The 22,164-nt window shown below is 42.9% G+C and overlaps 2 protein-coding genes across 5 annotated transcripts in view; both read left to right on the top strand.

Annotated features, from left to right (window-relative positions):
- Positions 1-4,756, top strand: part of macf1a (microtubule actin crosslinking factor 1a) — a 235,137-nt gene extending 230,381 nt beyond the window's left edge. For all 4 annotated transcript variants that reach the window (XM_080296149.1, XM_080296146.1, XM_080296147.1 and 1 more), the window contains 3 exons: positions 557-679; positions 1,342-1,450; positions 2,524-4,756. In XM_080296149.1, coding sequence (XP_080152275.1) covers positions 557-679; positions 1,342-1,450; positions 2,524-2,771 — 480 coding nt within the window. In that variant the 3' untranslated portion in view covers positions 2,772-4,756. The remainder of the gene's footprint in view (positions 1-556; positions 680-1,341; positions 1,451-2,523) is intronic.
- A 4,757-nt stretch (positions 4,757-9,513) lies between these two features.
- Positions 9,514-20,951, top strand: bmp8a (bone morphogenetic protein 8a). Its single transcript, XM_026156334.2, has 7 exons — positions 9,514-10,160; positions 16,848-17,040; positions 17,705-17,853; positions 18,333-18,512; positions 18,633-18,709; positions 18,881-18,991; positions 20,235-20,951. Exons 1-7 carry the CDS (start codon positions 9,662-9,664, stop codon positions 20,382-20,384), a joined length of 1,359 nt encoding a protein of 452 aa, XP_026012119.1. The 5' UTR covers positions 9,514-9,661; the 3' UTR covers positions 20,385-20,951.
- The last annotated feature ends 1,213 nt before the right edge of the window (positions 20,952-22,164 follow it).

The following is a 22,164-nucleotide window of genomic DNA, read 5'->3' as shown; positions in this document are numbered from 1 at the left end:
CACACACACACACAGTCTTTCATGCTCATCTTCTGTTGTGTGTTGGAGTGTTTGTTAAATGGAAACATCGTCATTGTCAGGACAAACAGACCATTGTTATTTCTTAGTGTCGTCATCTGATGTCAGTGATGTTTCTGTTTGTCATGTGAACGCTGTGTGTGTGCGAGGTGGTGCACATTTGTAACTGTGTTTTTATGCATTGTAACATAGTTGATTTGTTGTCATCCTCCTGTTGTTTGTCAGAAATCACCGCATCCCTAACTGTGAAATTTTATGTTTTGTTCTTTTTTCTTTCATCTTTTTGCCTTTTCCCCACGTTCCTCTTATTCAACCCTGCTAACCTCGCTGCAAACGTGTCCTTCCTGCATTGATGCGGTCTCTCTTTATGGGAAAAAAAATGAATGATCCACTCTTACACATTAATCTGCTGCGCTGAACTGTCCATCCAATGCCCCCACACCTCCTCCCCACACCCCCTCCTTCATTTGCTTCTTCCCTACGCTGCTTTGCTCTCCTCCACCCTTCCTTCCTTCCTTGCTTCCCTTCCTCCCTTCAGTCGTCCCATACTCACTCGCGTGACTATGCCAAGCCCTGGCTGGCACACAGTAAAACTCCAACGCCAACCAAGTGCCACTGCTGCCCAGATCTCGGTCACAGCCACACCACTCCTGGGCACGAGGTAACACACCCACCCACCCAACCAACTCCCCTGCCCCACCCAACCCCACTCCACTGAACGCGCTAATGCACTAATGCACACTTGCAGGTGCTCTCACATGGGAAGCTTTACTTTGGCTGGGGTGATTTTGAGCTTTGCTTGAATTGTTTTGTTTTTTTTTGTGTCAAAATAGGAGAATAAGGATAAAACCTGCACAGTTTAGTGCATTTATTTATCATTTCTCAGCTGAGTCGCTTCATTTCTTTAACTGAAATGACAGTAAAATTATTATTTTGTGGCTTTTAACTCTTGATTAGATAAAAGCAAGTTGATGAGATATCCTCTGTATTAAAAAAAGAGCAAATAATAAAGAAAAAAAATTAAAGGACTAATCAGCAGATTTATTACATATAGTTTCATGTGGTCACATAGTTTTATAAACACATACCTTCACAATTAATAGTAGTGTTTAATATAGTGTTCATATGTTGTTGGTGTTTTTGTGTTTAACACGTTTCTTTGTGTTGTTTATTATTTATTTGTAGATCTGTTTTTGTTCATGTCCATGTGGATGTGATATGTTGTGTTAAATCCCCTGTGTGTGTGTGTGTGTGTCTGTGTGCGTGTCTAAAGTGATAACAATGAAATTATCCTCAGCTGACGTCTGCCATGTGCTCCTGCAGGGGGCGCCATCTGGGTCCAAGTTAAAGAGACCGACCTTCCACTCGAGCCGAGGCTCGCTAACCGGGGAGAACGGTGGAACGACGCACACCAGCAAACCATCGCGGACGGGTGAGACACCAGCCATGTGTCCTGGCTACTTATCTACTTCATTAAGGAAGACCTGCTAATTGCAAGCTCTATATTTTTATTCATTAACTCTACTAGATTAGCTTTGCAGGACTCACAGTTCAAAGTAAGCCCCTGTCCCTGCTAAGACCAGACTTACCAGGAGGTTTGATTGTAAAGTGGGTGGGGCTTCTCTCCTTGAATGCAGGGCAGGTTTTAAAATTCCTACTTCTGTGACCAACAGACGTCAGCGAATGTGTTAATTCACAGCCAATTCACAGCATTGTTGCTGCTGAGATATTTACTCTCAGATAACTGAATTCAGTTCTACTCATAAATTTGTGTCAACATCTGAGACTAAAACGTAAAAATGCCAAAAACTGCAGTTCCTCTAACGGCCACTTGGAGGCTGTCCCCTGAAGTGAGTTAGCCTCCATGCACTCCAGGGTTAAAATGTCCAGCGTTACAGCAGAAAGAAACATGAGTCATAGTTTTCCCCTTCATGGCAGCTGTTCACTGAGTGATTTCTGTTGTGAAGTCACCTGTTGATGTTGTAGTAGACTAATTATTTCGGTAACTTCTGCAGCATTTTAACGCGGTTATATGTCAAATAATAATAGCTTAATTGCACTAATAGGCCATGTCCAAAAGGTTTATGCACAGGTTGTTACTGAGAGTGAAATACTAGTATTTTATTTGCTTGTTAAGATTCATTATTGGGTGTCTGTGTCTAGTCCATAAATTAAGCTTACAAACCAGGCTAGCTACTGTTAGCCAACAGTCTGCAGCAGTCTGCCCTTTTCGTACAAATATGGCTACTCTGACCCCACAAAAAGCCAAGATGATGACAGCTGTGGTTGAAGATCAAAGAAAATTCACAAACCACTGGGTGACATCAAAGAGGCTGCGTCTATCTTGTATATGCAGTCTGTGGTCTCGGCCAACCCACAGACATGGCAGCCTCCACAGCCACAGTGCTGCAAACTAAATGTGAATCTGCACAAATGCATGCTCTGCTTTTGTCAGCACATTTTTACTGTCTTTTTTTTTCTCGTTTCCCTCTTTTCTCCTGTTAGATCCCAAGCGAGGGGGGTCCACAGCCAGCGGTCCCACCAGCCGAGCCGGCAGCCGAGCCGGCAGCAGGGCCAGCAGTCGCCGTGGCAGCGACGCCTCAGACGCATCAGAGCTCCAGGACGCTCGGTCCGTCTGCTCCGACACTTCAGATACCCCGCGACGACCGGGCAGTGGGGCCAAACCCTCCAAGATCCCCACCATCTCCAAGAAGACCCCCAGCCCAAAAACCCCGGGATCTGCGAAGAAATAAACCCACCCACAGAGAAACTGGAGGAACTTGCAGTGGGTGGGCCACTATTATCTGCCATTTTGGGTGTACCAGCGTCACTCTGAGCATCCATCCATAGGGCTTGTCTAGAATGTGTGCACTATGACTGATACTTTCCAGGAGAAAGAAGGAGGTGGATGAGCTGAGTGAATCTCCGTCTCGTTCTTTCCCCAGCCGACTGAAAACCTGCACAAGAGGAGAAGATTCTGGTCTGGCGGTCTCAGGCCAGAGTCTGTGGGGTGAAAAAAAAAAGACTGTTCCCCTTTAAGAAGCGACCCCAGTTTGCCTTCCAGTCTCCTGCTTCGTCTTTCAGAAGTTCCCCACCAGCGAGGAACCAAACACAGACCGACCCGATGTGATGCTGCCTTACTTTGTGTTACAAACTCCTGTCCCGATCAGACACACAAACACACATTTTAACACAGAGCCGGTGCAGGGAGTGGGACACGCCGCCGCCGCCGCCGCCACAGCTACAAAAACAAAAAAAGCTCAAGTGGCATTCAGGAAAAAAAAAAAAAAAAAAAAGAAGAAGGAATTTGTGGGTTATTATTTTGGCTTGTGGGCCAGATGCCTCAGCGATGAGTTAAAAAAGAAAATATGCAACGACTGCCATGTCGCTTCCCCTGCGTTGGTTGGCGAGAAAAAGAGTCACCTCAGCAGATCTACGGAGGCGGGAAACGCTGTCTGGCTCCCACAGCGGCCAACCTCAGACTCGGAGGATCGGCGGTGGCGCTGCTGCAGCTGAGGGCAAACTCTCACACACTCAAACGCCGCAGAGCCGACTCCTCCCGACCGCTGGAACGTTAAGACGGGCCTCGCGGGTGTGCGTCTCGGCGGTTTTGTCACATGTCTGCGTTACAATCCGACACACACAGAAATAAGAAATCACAAACTGGCAATAGAGAGGACTATTTTTATGGCGACACACTCAACTAACAGCACATTACTGACAATACACGACATGCGTAACCTGACGTAAACGAGCGCGTTCGGAGAGTCCGACAACCAGCATGCACTAATTGTCTCTTCCTCTGCAGCCCAGCAGCACATACGCGCACTCTCAAACTCAAAAGGTGTGTGCGCGCATGTGTGTGTCGCGTGTGTCTTTCTTATAGGAAAGAATAAAGGTCAATGACTTGAGTCACTGTATGCAAACGTTTAATTTGCGAATGTCTTTTTGTTTTTTTTCTTCTCGTTGTTTTCTGGTTAATTTATAATCCAGTTTTGTTTTCTAGCTTGAGAGAAAGATCTATTTATTTTTCACGTCATATCACCGTTGGCAGAGAGTGATTTAGTATTATGGTGAAAGTTTTTTTCTCTTTTTTTGTACCGAGAAGATGCCCACTCCGCTGTTTCGACGTGATCTGTGTGTAACGTGTGTTTCTACTCTGTTGTAACATGACATCATTCACTAGGTCGCTGATTCTAGTGGCAGCCTTTTTGTTACATTTTCTTTAAAGCTAATGACTACAGTTTTCCTGACCACGACCAAAGGGGGTTGCCCTTCATGTGTAGAGAGAACTACAAATATGAATGACAGGGGACCTGGGCTGAGCGGACCAATGAGAGCGGGCGTCCTCCCTCGTGTCCCTCCCCAGCGTCTCTTCTTCTAGGCTTTTCTTTTTTTTTTTCCAAATGCTCCATCTTTGGCGGGGCTCGAGTTTGTCTCTGTGTTATCTCGGTGTAAGAGATGAAGTTTATGAAAACTAATGAATTTACAATAAGGAAGAAGAAGAAGACATCATAAGGTGATTTTTATTTATTTATTGTCTCTCTGAGGGGGGAGGGATCGGGAGACGAGTCCACCACCTTTTGATGCTGTGCTACTCTGTGTGATAAGAACATGGAGGGAGGGGAGGGGGTGTTACTATGAGTCACTTGTGTAAAATTAAAACAACAAAAAAAAACTAAAATTATAAACAATTTTTTTGTTCTGTTTTTGTATTAAAATTATGCTTGCAGTAAAACCTCTTGTCTTTTGCGTCTGTGTATGTAAGAGCAGCCGAGTTTGATGTGTGAATGTGACCCGAAGCACCCACAACTTATTAGTTATTATTAATATAAGCAAGAGGTCACCGGTCCCAACAACTCCAACCTGAACTGAAGCCCTGATTTATGCACCAGGTCAGGGGCATCAAACATGTGGCTCATATGCATCAGCAGATGACTTTGCTGTAAATTTCAGACTTTGCAATCATAAATCATAGAAAATTCTCAGTGCTCTGCTGTTCTGTGTGTTCTAATGCATGAACTACACAAAACCCCTTTAAAGGTGTTTCCTGATCTCTACGAGGTATTTAATCTTATCCAAAGTCCTAGAAGCAACACTAATATGTGTGTGTTCACTTATTTAAAGCATTAAACATCTAAAGTAACTTTAATTTTAATGATCATCCGTACATAAAGGTTTCACGTTTATGATCACTGGACGAACCTGATTTAAAAGCTGCCCCAAGATAAGGTTTTAGTTGGAGGTTATTCTGCTAGCACCAAATCTGCCCCACTGCACAACTGAGCTGGGATGTTTGAGTGCCAGGACTCTCTCATAGCTCTGGTCATAAAGAAATAAGAGCCATACTGTTGTTAAGGGCAAGAGTACTCTGATCATTTGATCTGTAAACGGGCAGTTTATTAAATCTGCTCCCAAAATACCTCTTTACACTACAACAGGGGTCTTAAACTTGTGGCCCAGGGGCCACTTGCGGCCCACCTCACCCCTACTTGCGGCCCTTATATTGACCTGAAGAAATGTAATGCAATTTGGCCCCAGAAGTAACTTTTTTTGTCAGGGAGGATTTGTGTATTGTTGAGTGCAATGTTAAAATAAAGTCTTTAAAAGTAAAAAATGATTTAATATGAAGGCAACATGAGCAGAGAGCACAAACGTGTTGAGGGATTGGCCGTGTTAGTTCAGTGAGAGAGTCCAAAACTAACGTGCACACTTATGTCTGCATTTTTGTTTTGTTAAATACAAACAAATTTATAGCAGAAGTGCTGCCACGTGTCTGGCCAGAAAGAGTAGCCATTGGTTTATTTAGTAGTTCAATGAAAAGCTTCAGTTCAGTAAGAGGTGAGAGAAAAAATGTGTTCACGTTTGCAGTTTTGTCTTGTTACACAATATTTGAAAAGTTAACAAAACAAAACACTAGATTTTTGGAAATATTTGTGGGAGTTTTCTTGTTTGTTTGGGGTCTTTTTGTACTGCATGAACAATGAGGTGACCGTGCCAGCAGTGGCTCACAGCTCATTGAAGTTTGAGACCCCTGCACTGCAAGAATGGAAGCCGTGTGGCTTTTATGCATGGCTTTAACTAGCCCCGCCCACCTAAATTCAAACTCCCAAAGACCAGAGAGTCAGATACTCCTGCACTGAATGACTGACCATTTAAAAAAATAATAACTGCACTCGATAAATGGATAATATTTCTTCATTTACATGATATTAAAAATGAAAGTCTGCTGATTTTGTGAGATGGGTAGCATCACTTGGTCAGTTAGGGGTATTTTTGTGAGTACATTGACTTTTTTTTCAGGTCTTAAAGTGATGTTTCCAGCTTGTTTTCCTTGTTTTTTGTTATCATTAGTTTTTATTTAAGGATTTCTAGTCTAATTAATGGAAAAGGCCTTTAAGTCTCCGATTTCTCTGGTTTGCATGTGCGTGCCCACACTCACTCACTCACTCATGCAGACAGCGGCCCACAGACACCGGACATTCTTAGGTAATTACGCTGTTACAGATAAGGGCACGCCCGACTGGATCGTCTCTCCTGTACACGATGAGTCGCTAACCCCAGGGGAGGAGGTGGTGGAGTAAGTAATCTCAATAATCTGAGCTCCCTCCTCTCGGTCCTGATGTGTTTCTTGTCGTGTTCAAGCTCCCCAGTTTGTGTCGGTGTGAGACGGCGATGGAGGATTTGAAAATAACTCCGTCCTGTTTATTTGGTGGTTCCACCGGAGATGATGAGGTCTGAGTCCACCCTCTGCAGCTGTGTGTACACTCACACTCGCACTCCTCTCATTTTCTGTCCACTCTCAATCCATCTACGCCCGTCCTGCCTGCAGTCCATCTGTCATCCCAGACTGCTCCCTCTGATGACAGTCCTCGCTCTGTTCCACCACTTCTGTCTCGCAGGAATGTCATTTTTCATTTATGCTGGGTTTGTATGGTTTTGAGGGCACTCGGGCACATTTTTTTCCTCTCTCTCCTCTTTAACTCCCTGTTTGTTCTTTCACCTCCGCCTCTTCATCTCCTCTCACTCCTCTCCCCCTCCCCTTTATCTCTCCAGACGAGGCTTCCATAAAGTTGCAGATGTGAAGAGCAAAAGAAAACAAAATGGGGCAGAGCGTTAATTCCTGGCATTTGGGACTCGCCCTTTCGGCCAGGACAGAATGAACCGTGGTCACTTTGGTTTGGTCAGTGTTATTCATGCCTTTCAAAGTGACCGCAAGTACCAGGCCGCTTTGAAGCAAAGAGTACACAAACACGAGCTGGCACAGGCCTGAGCCTCACTACTATATTTGAGTCACTTCTTCCCTCCAAGTCTTTTTGATTTAGAGTCGCACACATGCACACAGTGTGTTTGCATTAGGCCTGCTGCACGACAGGCTCTGTGAACTAATGAATAGCTTAACGGGAAACCTGCAGCTTCAGAAAAAAAGCAGACTTATGTTAGACGTTAATTCTGAGCCAAGATAACACATCGATGTTGGAGATTTTAGAGCTTTGAAACTGGCAACAGAGGGAAACAAACATTCATCCAACTCACAGAAGTGAACTGAAAGGATTCAAGTTGAAATAAAATGCAGTGGAAACGGAGGGTATAACAGCAAGGTTTGCCTGTAAACGTGGATTATAGGTTCATACATCTATATTTGCTGAGATCTTTTTAGAGTTCATCCTTCATGCTTTCCAGATAAACCAAGTAAACCTTTCAGAGGCTTAATCTTTTTAATTTGTGACGATGTCTCAACTTGAAGCCTTTGTGAGACACTGCCCACCCGCCATCATGAGACTTACTAAGATCATGTGGGTGTAGATGTGAGTGGCGGCTGAATCGTCCAGAAAATGATCTCAAGACAGTATGGTGGGTGTCTGATAGTCGGTGTTGTCAACCACCACCTCACTCTGTCAAACTATCTGCCTTCTTGGTCCAAACTGTGAAGATTAGCATCCTCTAACGAGTGTCCTTTCTCCTTTAGGTGCCAGGTTGGCCTTGGGTCATGTGACTCCTAATGACTCAGAAGATTACAGGGTGGGCCAACGACTCTCAGGACCACCTCCCACGCCCTTACGATTCTCCATCAGGTTGTAAATCTCTTGGACGAGAGGTGAGACGTCTTCATGAACCACAAAGTTGTCCAGCTGCCATCATTTTAACCATTTAAGACAACCATAGCCTGGATGACTGAGAAGCTTTGATTTTATACAGTTTTTAGTTTGAGTTTGTAGAGCCGGCCTCACGTGGCCATGAGAGGAAATGCGGTTTTTGGCACTTTCATTTACAGTCATTATTCATCCGTTGTTTTTGTTGAAAAAGAGCCAAAAAAAACCCCAGAATCCATCAGTGAAAACTAAAATAGGGTATCATTTTATTCGCAGGTGTATTTAAAGTTAACTTGTTGCTAACTTCTAAAAAGGTTTATTTTTTTAAACGTTGCCTTTTTGTCTTGATATTATTATTTTACGACCTTTCCGTCAGTTTGGCATCTCTGTGCAGGGTTACATGTGTAAAGAAATGCTTCTCCCTGACTTCCTGACTTCTGACTCACCGAGCGAACAGAGATGCTTTAGCATTAAACAAGGCAGCTGGCAGCCAGACACTTAAAGCGGAGTAGCAATGAAAGGAAGCAGTCATAAGAGGATGAAAAGATAGATGGGTGGAGGTAAGGAGGAGAGAGATGAGGTCTCCCAAAGAGACCACTGGGAGGGGAGGTTGACGAGATGTAAGCAGGACAAGAGAGAAGTTTTAGGACTTGAAAGAGGAGGAGAGGCAGAGGCTGGGAGGGAAACTCCCTTCTGGTCTTGAACAACTGTTCAGGCTTCAAACACTCAGAGCGCTGCACAGCTCACGCTGAGCGAAGGACTGCAGGAGAAACCTCTCACCCCTCTCAAGGATTTACAGTCAGGAAACAATTTTTATAAAGTGGATTAAGAGAGACATCTGGCACCCCAGAGACGTGTGGGAGGCAAGCGGCCTTGAATGAATGAATAAGTGCTCACGGAAGACTGGATAAAAGTTTCCAGAAGTTATTTTTCGTCAGCAGATGGTCCTCGTGAGGTATCCCGGGTTAATCTTTGGCTCACTGCAGGTGCGAGCTTCATTTCCTTGTGCGGTGGAGAAAAAGTCGGAGCTAACCTGATGATACAGCTCTCCGGTTTCACTCCAATTTCTGCAGCACCTGCTCATCACTGAAATTGCTTTCCATCCTGCAAGTTTACAACTTCAAAGCCTCGAGCAATCTTCCATAGGGGCATTGTTTGTCTATATCCAAAACACATCTGAAAAGCTTGTAATTATGCTCTCACTCTCATTATCTCTGCTTCTCCTGCTCCACGGCTGAGAGGTGAGGGAGAAGTGGATGAGAGGAGATTAGAGAAGGTAGAAGAGGGAGGCAGGGAGGGATAAACAGGCAGTTTAAGGCTGTAAACACATCCTGTCCAGAGGCAGCTGTTTTCTAAACACATTGGGCATAAATCAAGGTTGTATTTGTCTGTGGTGACTCTGAAGCAGTCGGGGCACAAACAGGAGCGAGCAGAAGGCACTCTGTGGTGGTCAGGCTGGTCACACTGGTGGAGGTGAGAGAGGACGCGAGGAGGGAAGTGGATTATTTGTGAGGGGAAACTTTGAGAAGAATCGGGGGCAGACTACAGTCATGGCCTCGGCCGTCTCTTACAGCCTCTCCTGCCTTTTCACCAAGATGACACGGACGCACACGGGGAGCGCCAGATCCACGTCCGCCATCCACCCCTGGACCCTGCTCCTCCTCTCCCTGCTGCTCCTGCTCTCCCTCTCGCTGTGGAGCCAGCAGGCCGAGGCCGTGGTCCCCTCCAGCTTCCGGAAGCTTAGTGGACGAGAGAAGAAGGAGATGCAGAAGGAGATCCTGACCATCCTGGGTCTCCCGGGGAGACCAAGACCCCATCCTCCGCTGCGACCGCCATCCTCTGCGCCGCTCTTCATGCTGGACCTGTACCACGCCATGTCGGTTGATGAGGATGAAGGCAATGAGATTATTGCAAGTACACCTTTCAAGGGGTCATCTAAAGGGACTCCTCAGGTCAACCGCGGGGCCCTGCCGACCCTCAGCACGCACACACCGCCGCTGGGGACGGTAGTCAGCGAGGCTGACACGGTGATGAGTTTCGTCAACCTGGGTGAGTCATAAAACTGTTAAAGGTACTTGTTTTCCTAAAACTAAGGCAATCAACACAATGACTTTATGTCCAAAACATCAGCGACTGGGTGAAGCGTTACCAGGTGTAGCTAAACTAGAGCCATGCTTTTCTTTTGTGTAATACCAATTTGTACCACAAGATGGTGCAGTGAATCAGCGTCACCTTTATATAACATGTAAGTCAATGAGAAATTGCACAATGGCAGCCTGGTGTGATGTAAAACCTGAGGGAAAATTGTGTAAAATGCTGCCCCCTGGTGGTAAACATTTTAGTTAAATTCTGCAGCGAGTACTTACAAAATGTACCTTTAATCATTTAATATAACCGTAGCTGATATATAAAATATGCACCTAACGTCCAGGTCTGGAAGTGTCTTTGACTGGCATTCTTTCATATGCCCAGCAGGGGGCGACTCCTCTGCTTACTGTAGAAGTCTATAGATAAACAGCCCTACTTTTCACCTGATTTCTGACTTCAAGAAACATTTTCCTGATGATTTAATGTTCTCAGTTTCTAATTTGAAGTCCTACTTAATACAATGCGATGTTCACTTTGTAAATTATGGTCCTCATTAGAATCAAAAAGGCCAGTAGAACTGGCTTTATGAAACGGTCAGGTAAATGTTTGTGAAAGCAAGACTTGCGAGACATTTAAAACCAGGAAATGTCATTCTCAGCAGGTACTGATGTTTCTTGACCCCGGTGAAAGCCACGAGTGTTTCTGGAGCTTCAGCCTCTTTAGATATTTACAGGAAAAATGTAACTGATAGATGTGCCAGAGTTTTCTGAAGTTGTCTTTCTGTTTTGTTTGTCTTCATATTTCTCCCATGTCAAAGAAACAAAGAAATTTCAAGAAAAATAACTGAATCATTTTAAAGTCTTCATCGCAGTAACTGTGATCGAATTACCAACAAAACCAATGGCAGTGTTTTGCTGATATGTTGGTGCATCTCTAGGTTTGAGTTTCGTTTTATTATAGCCATTAAACAAACAAGATCTAAAGTGTTAATTGGTAATAATTAGGGTCACAGTTGGCATCAAGTAGATTTTATTACCTTGAAACTGAACCAGCCCAGATGTTTCCCCCTCCAGTTTTCATTCTCTAACATCTGTAGGTAAAGCTGTGGCATCGGTCTTCTCATCTGGCATCACTAAACGGTCTAAGCTTTGGACTGCTCCTTATAGCTTAAAGAGAGGAACGCTGTTTATCATCAGGTTTGAATGACAGGACAGTTTTTGCCTTTTTGTGGTTTGGCTACAAAACGCAAACTCAGAGGAATGAAATTACACAGTGTGTGAGCTTGATGACTCTGACAGTGCCATAATTTTTAGTCTCATGTAGTTTCCTCTAACTCTCCCCCCAGCAGAGCGGATTAAACCCGCTGTCAGTACAACAGATTTTTATTGGTAGGTTTACGTTTCAGTTCATGGTTCCTAAAATCCACCAGCCTCAGTCCCCTGCTGCTCCCCTGATATTAGATGAAGGACTTTGATGTTTAAAGTAAGAGGTGAAAATCTGTCCAAATCAGGGGCATCAAACTAATTTTAGCTCTGAGGGCACAAATAGCCCAATTTAACATTAAGTAGGGTGAAAAAACTAAACCTGGTGCATGCAAAGTGTTTGTTGATTTAAACACACACAAACTATGCAGGTGAAACGTTTGGCATTGATGATGTGAAGGAATGGTCACAAACTTCAGCTGCTCTTCTGCCTGCTGATCATCTTTGGGCTTCAGCAGGAACTCATTCATAGATCCTCACATCTCTGTTTCAGCTCGTGTCTTAGCAGATTTATGTGGACTTTTGTAAACTGCAATCAAAATTTAGGGATTGTCTGAACATGTGGTCCAGACCACCAAAACACCGTAACAACCTAAAACATCTCCAGTCTGTTTCCCTTTGGTGTAAAGAAATACATCCTGAACCATCTGTTCAGAATGAAACAGCCTGAAATGTCTGTTTCTCCACACTCAGTCGAAATCACACAGAAACATTATTATGGAAGTCAAACACCTCACCACAGTTCCTTTGCAGATCTGTCAGCTATAAAGGCCTGCCATACTTTGAGTATTTATCTGTAAGACAGCTTTGACATGACAGAAACGGACTATGAGCCACTAAGAAGTATATTTTAAGTAAACCTCTCTTCATATAAAACTTTTCAACCACCCAGTGGGCTGAATTAAACCCTTTATTGGCTGCTTCTTATCCACACTCTGAAGCAGATCCACGTATTTAATGTCCTTTGTTTAGATCATTTTACTCAGCTTTCATTAATAATGGCTGCATGGATTAACTGGGCATAATCTTCAATACGTTCAAGCAGGAAGTTAGTAATTATCATTAAAATATAGTGTTAACTGTAGTTGCATATGAAATTAAGTTTATTGTTATTTTTAGTTTAGTTCAGACATTTTGCTGGGTTGAGCCTTAATTCAGTTCAATTCAGTTTTATTTATGCAGCACCAAATCACAACAACAGTCATCTCAAGGCGCTTTATATTGTAAGGTAGACCCTACAATAATACATACAGAGAGAAACCCAACAATCATTTGAGCCCCTATCAGCAAGCACTTTGGCGACAGTGGGGAGAAAAAACTCCCGGTTAACAGGAAGAAACTTGGGGTGAGAGAAGGAAGACAGGATAAAAGACATGCTGTGGAAGAGAGCATGTCTTAAACCTGCATTTTTTTTCTAATGGACAGCAGGGGGCGACTCCCCTTGTTGCTGAAGACTGGGTTGTAAAACCACCGTGCTTCTGGCTTTATTTATGACCCCAGTAAACGCTTTCCTGATACGTTTATGGTCAAGATCATTAAATTAAAGTCTCATCGAATATTACATGATGTCAATTTGGTAAATTATGTCCCCTTTACAATAAAAAAGGTCAATAAAGCAGGTTTGCAGCTGTTTACAGTGTGATTGAAAAGTCACTGCACTCTCTCTCTCTCTCATGATGTCGTTTTTAAAAACAGAGATGCTCACACTGATTATGCCCATCTTTTAATTATGGTGAGAAATCTTGGTTAGCGTGAACTCGATGGAGGTCAATTAATAGGGGACAAAAACAGAGCATCACCAAGAAAGTGTTCATGTAAACTACATGAGTTCATGTAGTTTACCATCACCAACAAAGGTTCTAAGCAACTATATTATTTAAGAAGCAAGCAAACAAAAACATTTTTATAGATTTTATGGGAATAAATGATACTATGTGGTTAAAAAAATACTAATGCAGTTTGGTTAAATGTTGCAACACGACCAGCATGAGGAAGATTGTGTTTATATTGTACTATATGTTAACTGACATGGCCCTGACAGTGTTTATACAGTTCAGAGAAAGGAAAGTGAAGCTGAACAGAAATGAAAAACTGATTTGGAATTTTCAGTGTTTTCTAACATTTTGCAGCCCAAACAAAAAACTAATCCATTAAGAAAATTCATAACATTTAATACCGAAAACAATATACTGCTGAAAGTTGCCTCTTGGCCTCCGTGTGTGGATGTTTATGCGTCCACCAACACGACAGCGCAGCCCCGCTGATGCCTATCTGTCCGAGCCTGAACATTAAACATCCTCTTCCCGATGGTTTCCTTCCTCCTGCTCGATGGTGATCTGCACCCAGTTCACCGTGGGAAACGTCACCCCCTCTCTGCTCGGGGTCTCTAATGAACTGCCTCAAATGAGAGGTTTGCTTTTTCAGAAAAGAAAACATAAATCTGCTCTGCTACGGAAAAGAAAAAGCACCCTGAAATTTATCAGTCGGCGCTGCAGAAACATAGCGTGTCATCTCCCAAAGCAGCACGATTTCGTAAACAGAGGTGACTCATATCTTTAATAATCACCTACAGCTCAGGACAGAGTTTCCTTTGGAGAAAACCTTTAAAACTTCACTGAACGTACTTAAAAGGGCGGCTAAAACACATCAGGCGAACAGAGAACATTCGAGATATCGTGCAGGAAATAAAGACCTCAGGCTGAGTGTGTGAACTTTCACACAACAAAAAGACGAAGCATCCAACCACACACCAAATATATTTAGCAGCTCCTCGAATAACTAATCGAATCAGTGCGTGTGGTTCGTGTAAGCTGAATGAAACAGGCGAGCGTGTGTGTGTCTGTGCATATGTAATGGGAAGACACAGCTGGTTAGAATTAAAGGCCCACTGACACACAAAAAAAGCCAACGGTCTGAATTGAGATGAAAATACTGCTGTGGAGGGAGCGACACTAAAAATACCAGGCAGGGCTGCAATTAGTGGTGTGTGTGCGGAGCAGCTGCTGCGGTTCAGAGCACTAAGTGTCTCTAATTACTGCTGCAGTGTGTGTGTGTGTGTGTGTGTGTGTGTGCGTGCTGATATGCGCACGCCCAACCCATGAGGGGTGTCCTCTGCTGAGTATCTCTATTTAACATGCTCTGTGTGCGTGTGTGTGTGTGTGTGTGTGTGTGTGTGTTTGGGGTTTGGTCTACACACACACACACACACACACACACACACACACACACACACACACACACACACACTCGCTGTGCTGATGTATGAGGGCGTGTGTTCACTTGCTCACCTCTGCGTTTACAGATTCAGGCCTCAGTTGCATTTTCCACCTCGTGTCATGTTTTGGGTTTCCTCCTGTGAGTCACGATCAAACCCTGAAGGACTTTTCATGCTCGCATGTTCTCAGCAGCTCCTGATGTGCCCTTCAGCAGGGCACCTCAGCTGAACCCTCAAGTCACCAAGTGTGGTCATTTATAGCTACCATTATAGTTTATACAGTAAATCTCGTAATGGCTCCGTTTGTAAAGCCAAACAGTCAAATGTTACCAGTAGATCTTCTGATCAGGGTTTACTGTCCATCCCCAAATCTAAACTAAAAGTGAGTCTTTGCAACTTAATCTGTGAGTTTTAAAAACTGGCATTTTCCCCCAATATATGTAAAAATGTAATTTATTGGAATCTGATCAAATGAATTGTACTTGATTGGTAAATTTTCATTTTATACAAGTTTGAATAAATAAACATTTCATTTTATAAATCAGTTGCATTTTACTCAATCGTTGCTTTGTGATTATTGATCATTTTATGAGTGAAGTAAACTGATAAATTCAAGAAACATTTTTATGATTTAAAAAATATGACAAAAATCATAACAACGGTCATAAATGTCGGCACTAGGCGATCCCGGGATCTTAGATCACTCTCAGGGTGGCTGCAGACTCTCGGGGCCTGCTTCTAGAAAGACTTTGTCCAATTAAAGAACTCAACAAAGGCTTTTTGAGTATCCACAAGATACATCAGACCGAGTTTTAATTACTGTCCTAGCTCACAAACGAAAGTGCTCAAAAGATATGATGACCTCAGATTAATGTTGAGGATGACCGGTGTTTACTGTATTCAAACTACAGTAAACAACATTTTCCTGTAATTATTTGTCTTTTTTCTGTATTTTCCAGTGTTTATATGATTTTGAAACGCTTGTTCCTCGCTAGAAGAATAAATGACAGAACCGAACAGCTTATTTATTTAATACTATGAAGGAAAAAATAGTTGAAACCTTTAAGAAGAATGTGTTTACGACGTGCAGCCTGTAGTGCAGGCCACAAAAGGTGGGAGCAGTCACCTGATTTGTAATTGACAGTCCCTGGATGACCCTCCTTTATCACGGAATCACCATTGGCAACTGAGCCGATGAGTCATCGGGTCACGGCGAGACGGAGCTGCAGGCAGCGCTGTCGCCCCCTGGTGGGCAATAAAAGAATGCAATTTTAAAACTGCGACCTTACGAACAGAAACACGTCGGTCTTTTATACATTTGGGGGAAATGTTTGCTTGAGTTCTGCTTCTCGGGTGCAGTTAGTTGGTATGATTTTTCTGTGTGAAGGATATAATAGTTATTTGTTTTATTTTTTTGCACTTTACAGTAGTTTAAATTGTCTTTTACATTTTGCAGCTACAGCAGTAAATTATCATTAATAAAAATAATGAGGAATAAATTGTAATGATCACCTTTCTGTCTGATCTTTTACTTGTGTTACAAAGATGTGAATAGTTCTTTCATCACTGTTTCCCTCTGTCCTTTTCTCTGACTCATTTCCTGATGAGCTCACTGCTGCTCCTCTTCTTCACTTTTGTTGCTCCTTTATGCTCCACAGTTACACACATTTTCTCCTCTTTCATCTGCTGTTAACTAAAACTCCTCAGACAAACCGTTCAGATCTGGTTGGATGAAACCATTTTCCCCCAGTTCTTTGCACAACAGGAACAGTTTGTAATCTGATGTTGGCACCGACAGCGACTGGTGTTGGTCCAAAAACCTTCACCTGGTAGCTTTTTTTCCCCTTGTTTGAGTTTTTTTTTGTTTTTGTTTATCGCATTATTTAGTTTATCCTTTTTTTCTTTGATTGTTTGCTTTATTCTGGTGTTCTGAAAGAAACTGCCCTCATTTACAAACTTGTATGAATGTGCAGGACCAGCATGCACTGACCAGGAATGATGCTTGAGCATCTGTGCCTCCATCTTCCAGAATGTATGCTTGAAATACTTCAGCATTACTGTCAAATCATCTAAATGTTTACAATCTAACTCTATTTAAAGTTCTCAAACAAATCTGTTCCTTCTGAAAAGCCATGCTGATGAATCTCCCCTATTCTTTCTTTCCGTGTGCAGTGGAGCAGGAGCGTGACCTCCTGCAGCCTCGTCCCTACTGGAAGGAGTTTCGTTTTGACCTCACCCCTCTCCCCAAGGGTGAGACGGTGACTGCGGCAGAGTTTCGTATCTATAAGACGCTGACGGTGGGTCAGAGGGCAAACCGAACGCTGCACATCTCCGTCTACGAGATCAAACGAGAGAATAGACAGAGGTTTCCTCTCACTTTTATGTCTTTCTTCCTTTACGGTAGTTCTCCTTCTCAGTCTTGGTCTCAGTTACTTGATTTTAGTCCCACACGGCCAGCTTTAGGCCTTCTGACGCTTTAGCCTGTCTTTAGCGTCTTTATGTTGTTTTAAATTTATGGGTATAAGCCTATAAACACCCCCCCCCCCCCCCCCCCCCCCCCGTGCCTCAGCCCTACTTTGCTTTTACACTAACTGGTTCAAACACAAAGCTAGACCGATAACCTTATATGAAATCAGCAGGTCAAATCAGATCAAAGCAACACTGAAAACACAGATTCAGAGATCGCGAGCCTGGCTGCAGTCTGTGAAAATAAGACCATCTGAAGTCTTGTTTATAACAGCCGTAAAGGACGTCATCTGTCAAACTGATAAATACAGGCTGACTCGAGTGTTTACGATTGTCTAGACTGATAAAGTTTACTTGCGTGTGCTGGAGAAAAACACCAGAGCTGGAAGAAGCATTCAGATCCTAACCTTGCAGAGATTTTTACGTAAAGTGTAAAACAACTAAAAGATCAAAAGACCTTTGACCATATAGTTAATTTTGGTGATTGTATGCTCAATCAAAATATGTGAAACCACCAAGCTGTTCTTCTAAATTCTAAATTTCTATACGTCCTCTTCCTGCAGAGAGCCAGAGCTGGTGCTGTTGGACATGCAGTCGGTACCTGCAGGGCAGGAGGGCTGGCTGGCTTTTGACGTCACCTCAGCCTCCAACCACTGGCTCGTCCACCCCCGCAGCAACATGGGCATACGTCTCTACGTAGAGACAGAAGAAGGTGGGTCCGCCTCTGGGCCCAACACCGATGCTCATTTCTATCAGTGCCATTAGATCCATTAATTCGCCTTATATGGTTGTAACCTCCAACTATCTCCTGCTTTCCTGCCCTGTGGTTTTAATCAGTGGAAAATACTTAAACAGGTCATGTTACTTTCATTTCCAGCTCCATATCTTCACCCTTGGACTCCTCAAGTGTAGCTTTGCATGAGTCAGTTCAAAATAATCCGTATTTATCTTATACTGGGCTTGGTGAGTAGGGAGTATTTTGACCATATCACAGTTTTTATGTATATTTTCCAACTCCAAGCTGTAAAAACTTAAACGCTTATTGGACTTAAGCAGATCAGGTGATGTGTATTTATGTAATGAGGGAGGGTGTGGCCTCAGGAGGTCAACACCCTGTATCAAGGTCTCCATAATTATTAGCCAGCTTCTTTACCTTTATATGTTTTATATAACGAGACACTTTTCTTTCAGACCGCTCCTTGGCTGGAGGGTGGATTGGGTTGGTGGGTCGGAGGGGCCCTCGCTCCAAGCAGCCTTTCATGGTCACCTTCTTCAGGGAGAACCAGGTCCCGTGTCGGCCGCCGCGAGCCGTTAAACCTCATCCCCGCAGGAAGAAACCCAAATACGACCTCCCAGTCCCCAACTTCAAAGGTCAGGCTCCGGCCAATCACACTCTGGGATTACAGGCCTTACTGATGACCGTGTTGAAACCTTTAACTCGTTGTTTTATCGTGCAAATAATTTTCACCTTTTTTTCTGTTGTTCCTTCAGAACGTAATTCTGAAAACAGAGGTCAGCCCTGTAAAAAGCACGAACTCTACGTCAGCTTCAGCGATCTGGGCTGGAAGGTCAGTCCTGTTACTCGTGGTGTTAATCATCTGTTTACTAGTGACCTATAAAAGTTAAATCATCTTTGATATAACGTCTCATGTGTCGCTCTCATACGTGACATTTCTTTATAGATTAGATAAAACTTGTAGCTTCTGTATCATAAACTATAATTGTGTCTTTGTGCTCAGGACTGGGTTTTGGCTCCTACTGGATACTCGGCGTACTACTGTGATGGAGAGTGCTTTTATCCTCTGGGCGCCTGCATGAACGCCACCAACCACGCCCTCATCCAGCAAGTGGTCAGTACACACGAGTCAATCACATCCTGACCTCGGCCATGTCAGAATACAGATACAGATAAAATAAACACCGTGAAGCTTGTTACCTTTCCCCGCGGGCCCCTCGTGTAGTAATCTCAGTCAGCTCCTGTTGGCTTGATGTGTGTCATGGTGATGTGTGTACGCACTACTCGACCAACAAAAACAACATTGTGCATTTTTAACACCACATTTCCAAAAAATGAGGTCAGCTGACCACCTGAGTATAATGAGCAACCATGTTTATTCCATCAGTGGATTTTTGCTTCCCTGACGGAATCATTGAGGAACATTTCAAACACATATTGGCCATCACAGAGCCAGACCTTAACCCCACTGAGGCGACTGATGGTTCAGTCCCAGCTCCTGCATCCGAATGTGCCACTGGGTAAACTCCTGAACACTACTGAGTACCGCTGATGCATACATCTGGGTTTGCGCAGGTGTGGATTTGTGGCCTCTACTTTTGTGCCTATGATATATTATCATTGCGCCTCTGCAGTCTCTTACTGCATTCTTTTAGAGCTGAACTACTTTTTCAGGTCATTCTTTTTTTATGTGGGATTTCAGATCTGAAGTGTTTTTATTTTAACAAACATTGCAGAAACTTTACAGAAAGATCTGCACTTGTAGCTGGTTTGTGAATTTACACACTGTAATAAATGTGGTGAAGGAGGCATGTGGCTGTTTTTCTTTAGTTGTGGGCAATTGTTGCGCTGCAGGAAGGAAAATCACAAATGTTCTGGTCATTAATTACATCCAAATTGTTTTTTATATGATCACTCAGTGTTTGGACAAATTTGGAGTGTATGAAATGGATCTTTTCAGTTAGGAGCATTTCCTTTTATTTTATTAATTTAACTGAAATAACAAAAGAAACACGAACTGATTCAGTAAGAGGACCAGATGTTACAATCTCTGATAATTCATTGCTTCAAATGGAGAAAGGCTCGAGGGATGGGTACCATGAAGAAAGGGTAATATTGTGAGTCTGTATGGCTGCCACACTGACCAGCTTCTCTTGCAGAACAGATCTGGGTCTCAGTTGGACAGCTTGGTAAAATAAAAGTCCTTAAAACTTGCCAACAGACTCTAACTCCTGTAAACACCTGATTACAACATACCTAAATATTATAATAGACTTTACTTTTGTCCCTTCTCTGTTACATATCTAAAACATACTTTAGTATAACAGCATTAACTGTATTTCACTCTGCTCTGGCAGGTTCACATCCTGAAGCCTGACGAGGTCCCCAAAGCGTGCTGCGCCCCCACGAAGCTCAGCCCAATCTCAGTCCTGTTCTACGACGACAACAACAACGTCATCCTCAAAAAGCATCGCAACATGGTGGTCAAGACCTGCGGCTGTCTATGAGTGGCCGAGGCCCCGCTTAGAAGAAAATGTATAAAGGGTGATTTATTTTTCCAGACGCTGCAGAAACATGAACAGTTTGGATGATGATGGACCAACAAATCTCATCCAGCAGGTCTGAATGGTCCCGTTTTTCAGAGTTAAAGTTCGCAGATTTCTCCTTTGTCAGTGTTTCAGCATTTTCCGAGACTCTTTGGCTTCACAAAAACAATCGATTCGCGGCGCACGATTACATTGCAGAAATGGCATAAATGTACACATTGAACATCGCTTAGCTTCTTCAGGGAAGTTACGAGCAAATGTTTGGGCATTTCTCTTATTTTGATACATTTTCAAATTGAAAAAAGCTAATCTATCAGCATCAAACCACAAACTTTAGTTTACTACAGAAAGGTTTAAATTCTCATGAAGGCAGATGATTTTAGATGGTAGGAAATCCATCAGTGATGCCTGATAATTTTTTTTGGTTTTGTTAACTGACAGCACTACTGTTGTTATAAGAAAAATCTATATGAAGAGATTATTAAACTGTATTCAGTTAATATAAAATAAACAGTACATTTATTATCAGTTTGAGATTGAGGCGTGTAAATAATCTAATTTTATTTTTGCAAGTTTTAAGCAAATCCTAGTTATTCCACTAAAGTGAAATGCAAACATGTTGTAACCTGAGTCCAATCTGAAGCCAGCTGCTGTGAAACCAGAGTCTCAACGGGTGTGAAAGTAAACGTGATGATGGGCTTTTTACCAGCGTCTCTATCATCCTGCCTAAAACCTGGAAATCAGCCTGACGCCTGGATGTCTCAAGTCCTTAAATGCATCTGGAGGACAGAAGAGACGAGCTTTCCACGGAGGAAGTGCCTTCACATTTATGTATAAGCAGTCCTGCACACAGCTGCAATATTCCACCCGGTGTGGAAACAGTAGGGTGTACTGGAGTATTTGCAGTAGCCGAGAACATCAGTGCTCCAAACGCTGGGATCATAAATTATTTTATGGTGAAAATGTGAGGACCGGGTTCTAGACTGAACCCTGGTAAATCTGTGGAGGAACAGTGAGTGCTGCTTTTAGCAAGGCTAAATCACAACTGTGACTTACGCTGAACATGTAGCTGGTCTGGAGCACGTTATGTTTGCTCGAAAATCAAATTGGAGCTCTGCGGTTTCTCCGATTCTTTAACAATAACACAGATTTTATCCTGAAGGCATGTTTTATATAAGTAAACTGTTGAGCTGTATCTCACCAACAACCATGAGAATTTACCTGTATTTAGTTAGTGCTGCAAATGCGTAAATATATTAAGCTTAAAAAGCTGTTAAGTCTTGCTAGAATTACAGAGTCACACCTGTTATTGTCACCAGTGTCTCTCCGATCACATGACTGTCCAATTAACATTATTCAGACTAATAATTCAAACCAGAACATGTCTATTACCAGAACTCTTCTATTGTCTATAAATATCTGCATACTCATGTTAAATTAAATAGACTGCATTTATTTCAGCAGGAGCAGACCAAGACTGCTCCACACCTCGCTTTGAGTCCGGATCCAGATTAGTTGATATTTTCTAAATGGTCTTGAAATCATCGCCTCTAAAACAAAATTTCATGCAAATCCATCCCAAACTTTTAACTTAACCTCTTTATATGTTAGCTTGAAGTAGCAAGTCTGAGTTAAAGACAGTTAATAGTCACAGTCTGAGTAATACACACACAAACTAACTGTATTGATTTAAAAACAAAAACGATTCTCATGCAGAATAAAAGGCATCTGAGCAGACCGA

Source organism: Astatotilapia calliptera, chromosome 22, assembly GCF_964374335.1.
Source record: "Astatotilapia calliptera chromosome 22, fAstCal68.1, whole genome shotgun sequence".
NCBI classification, from domain to species: Eukaryota; Metazoa; Chordata; class Actinopteri; order Cichliformes; family Cichlidae; genus Astatotilapia; species Astatotilapia calliptera.
Note: the sequence above shows the minus strand (reverse complement) of the source record. Positions and strands in the feature narration are given on the sequence as shown.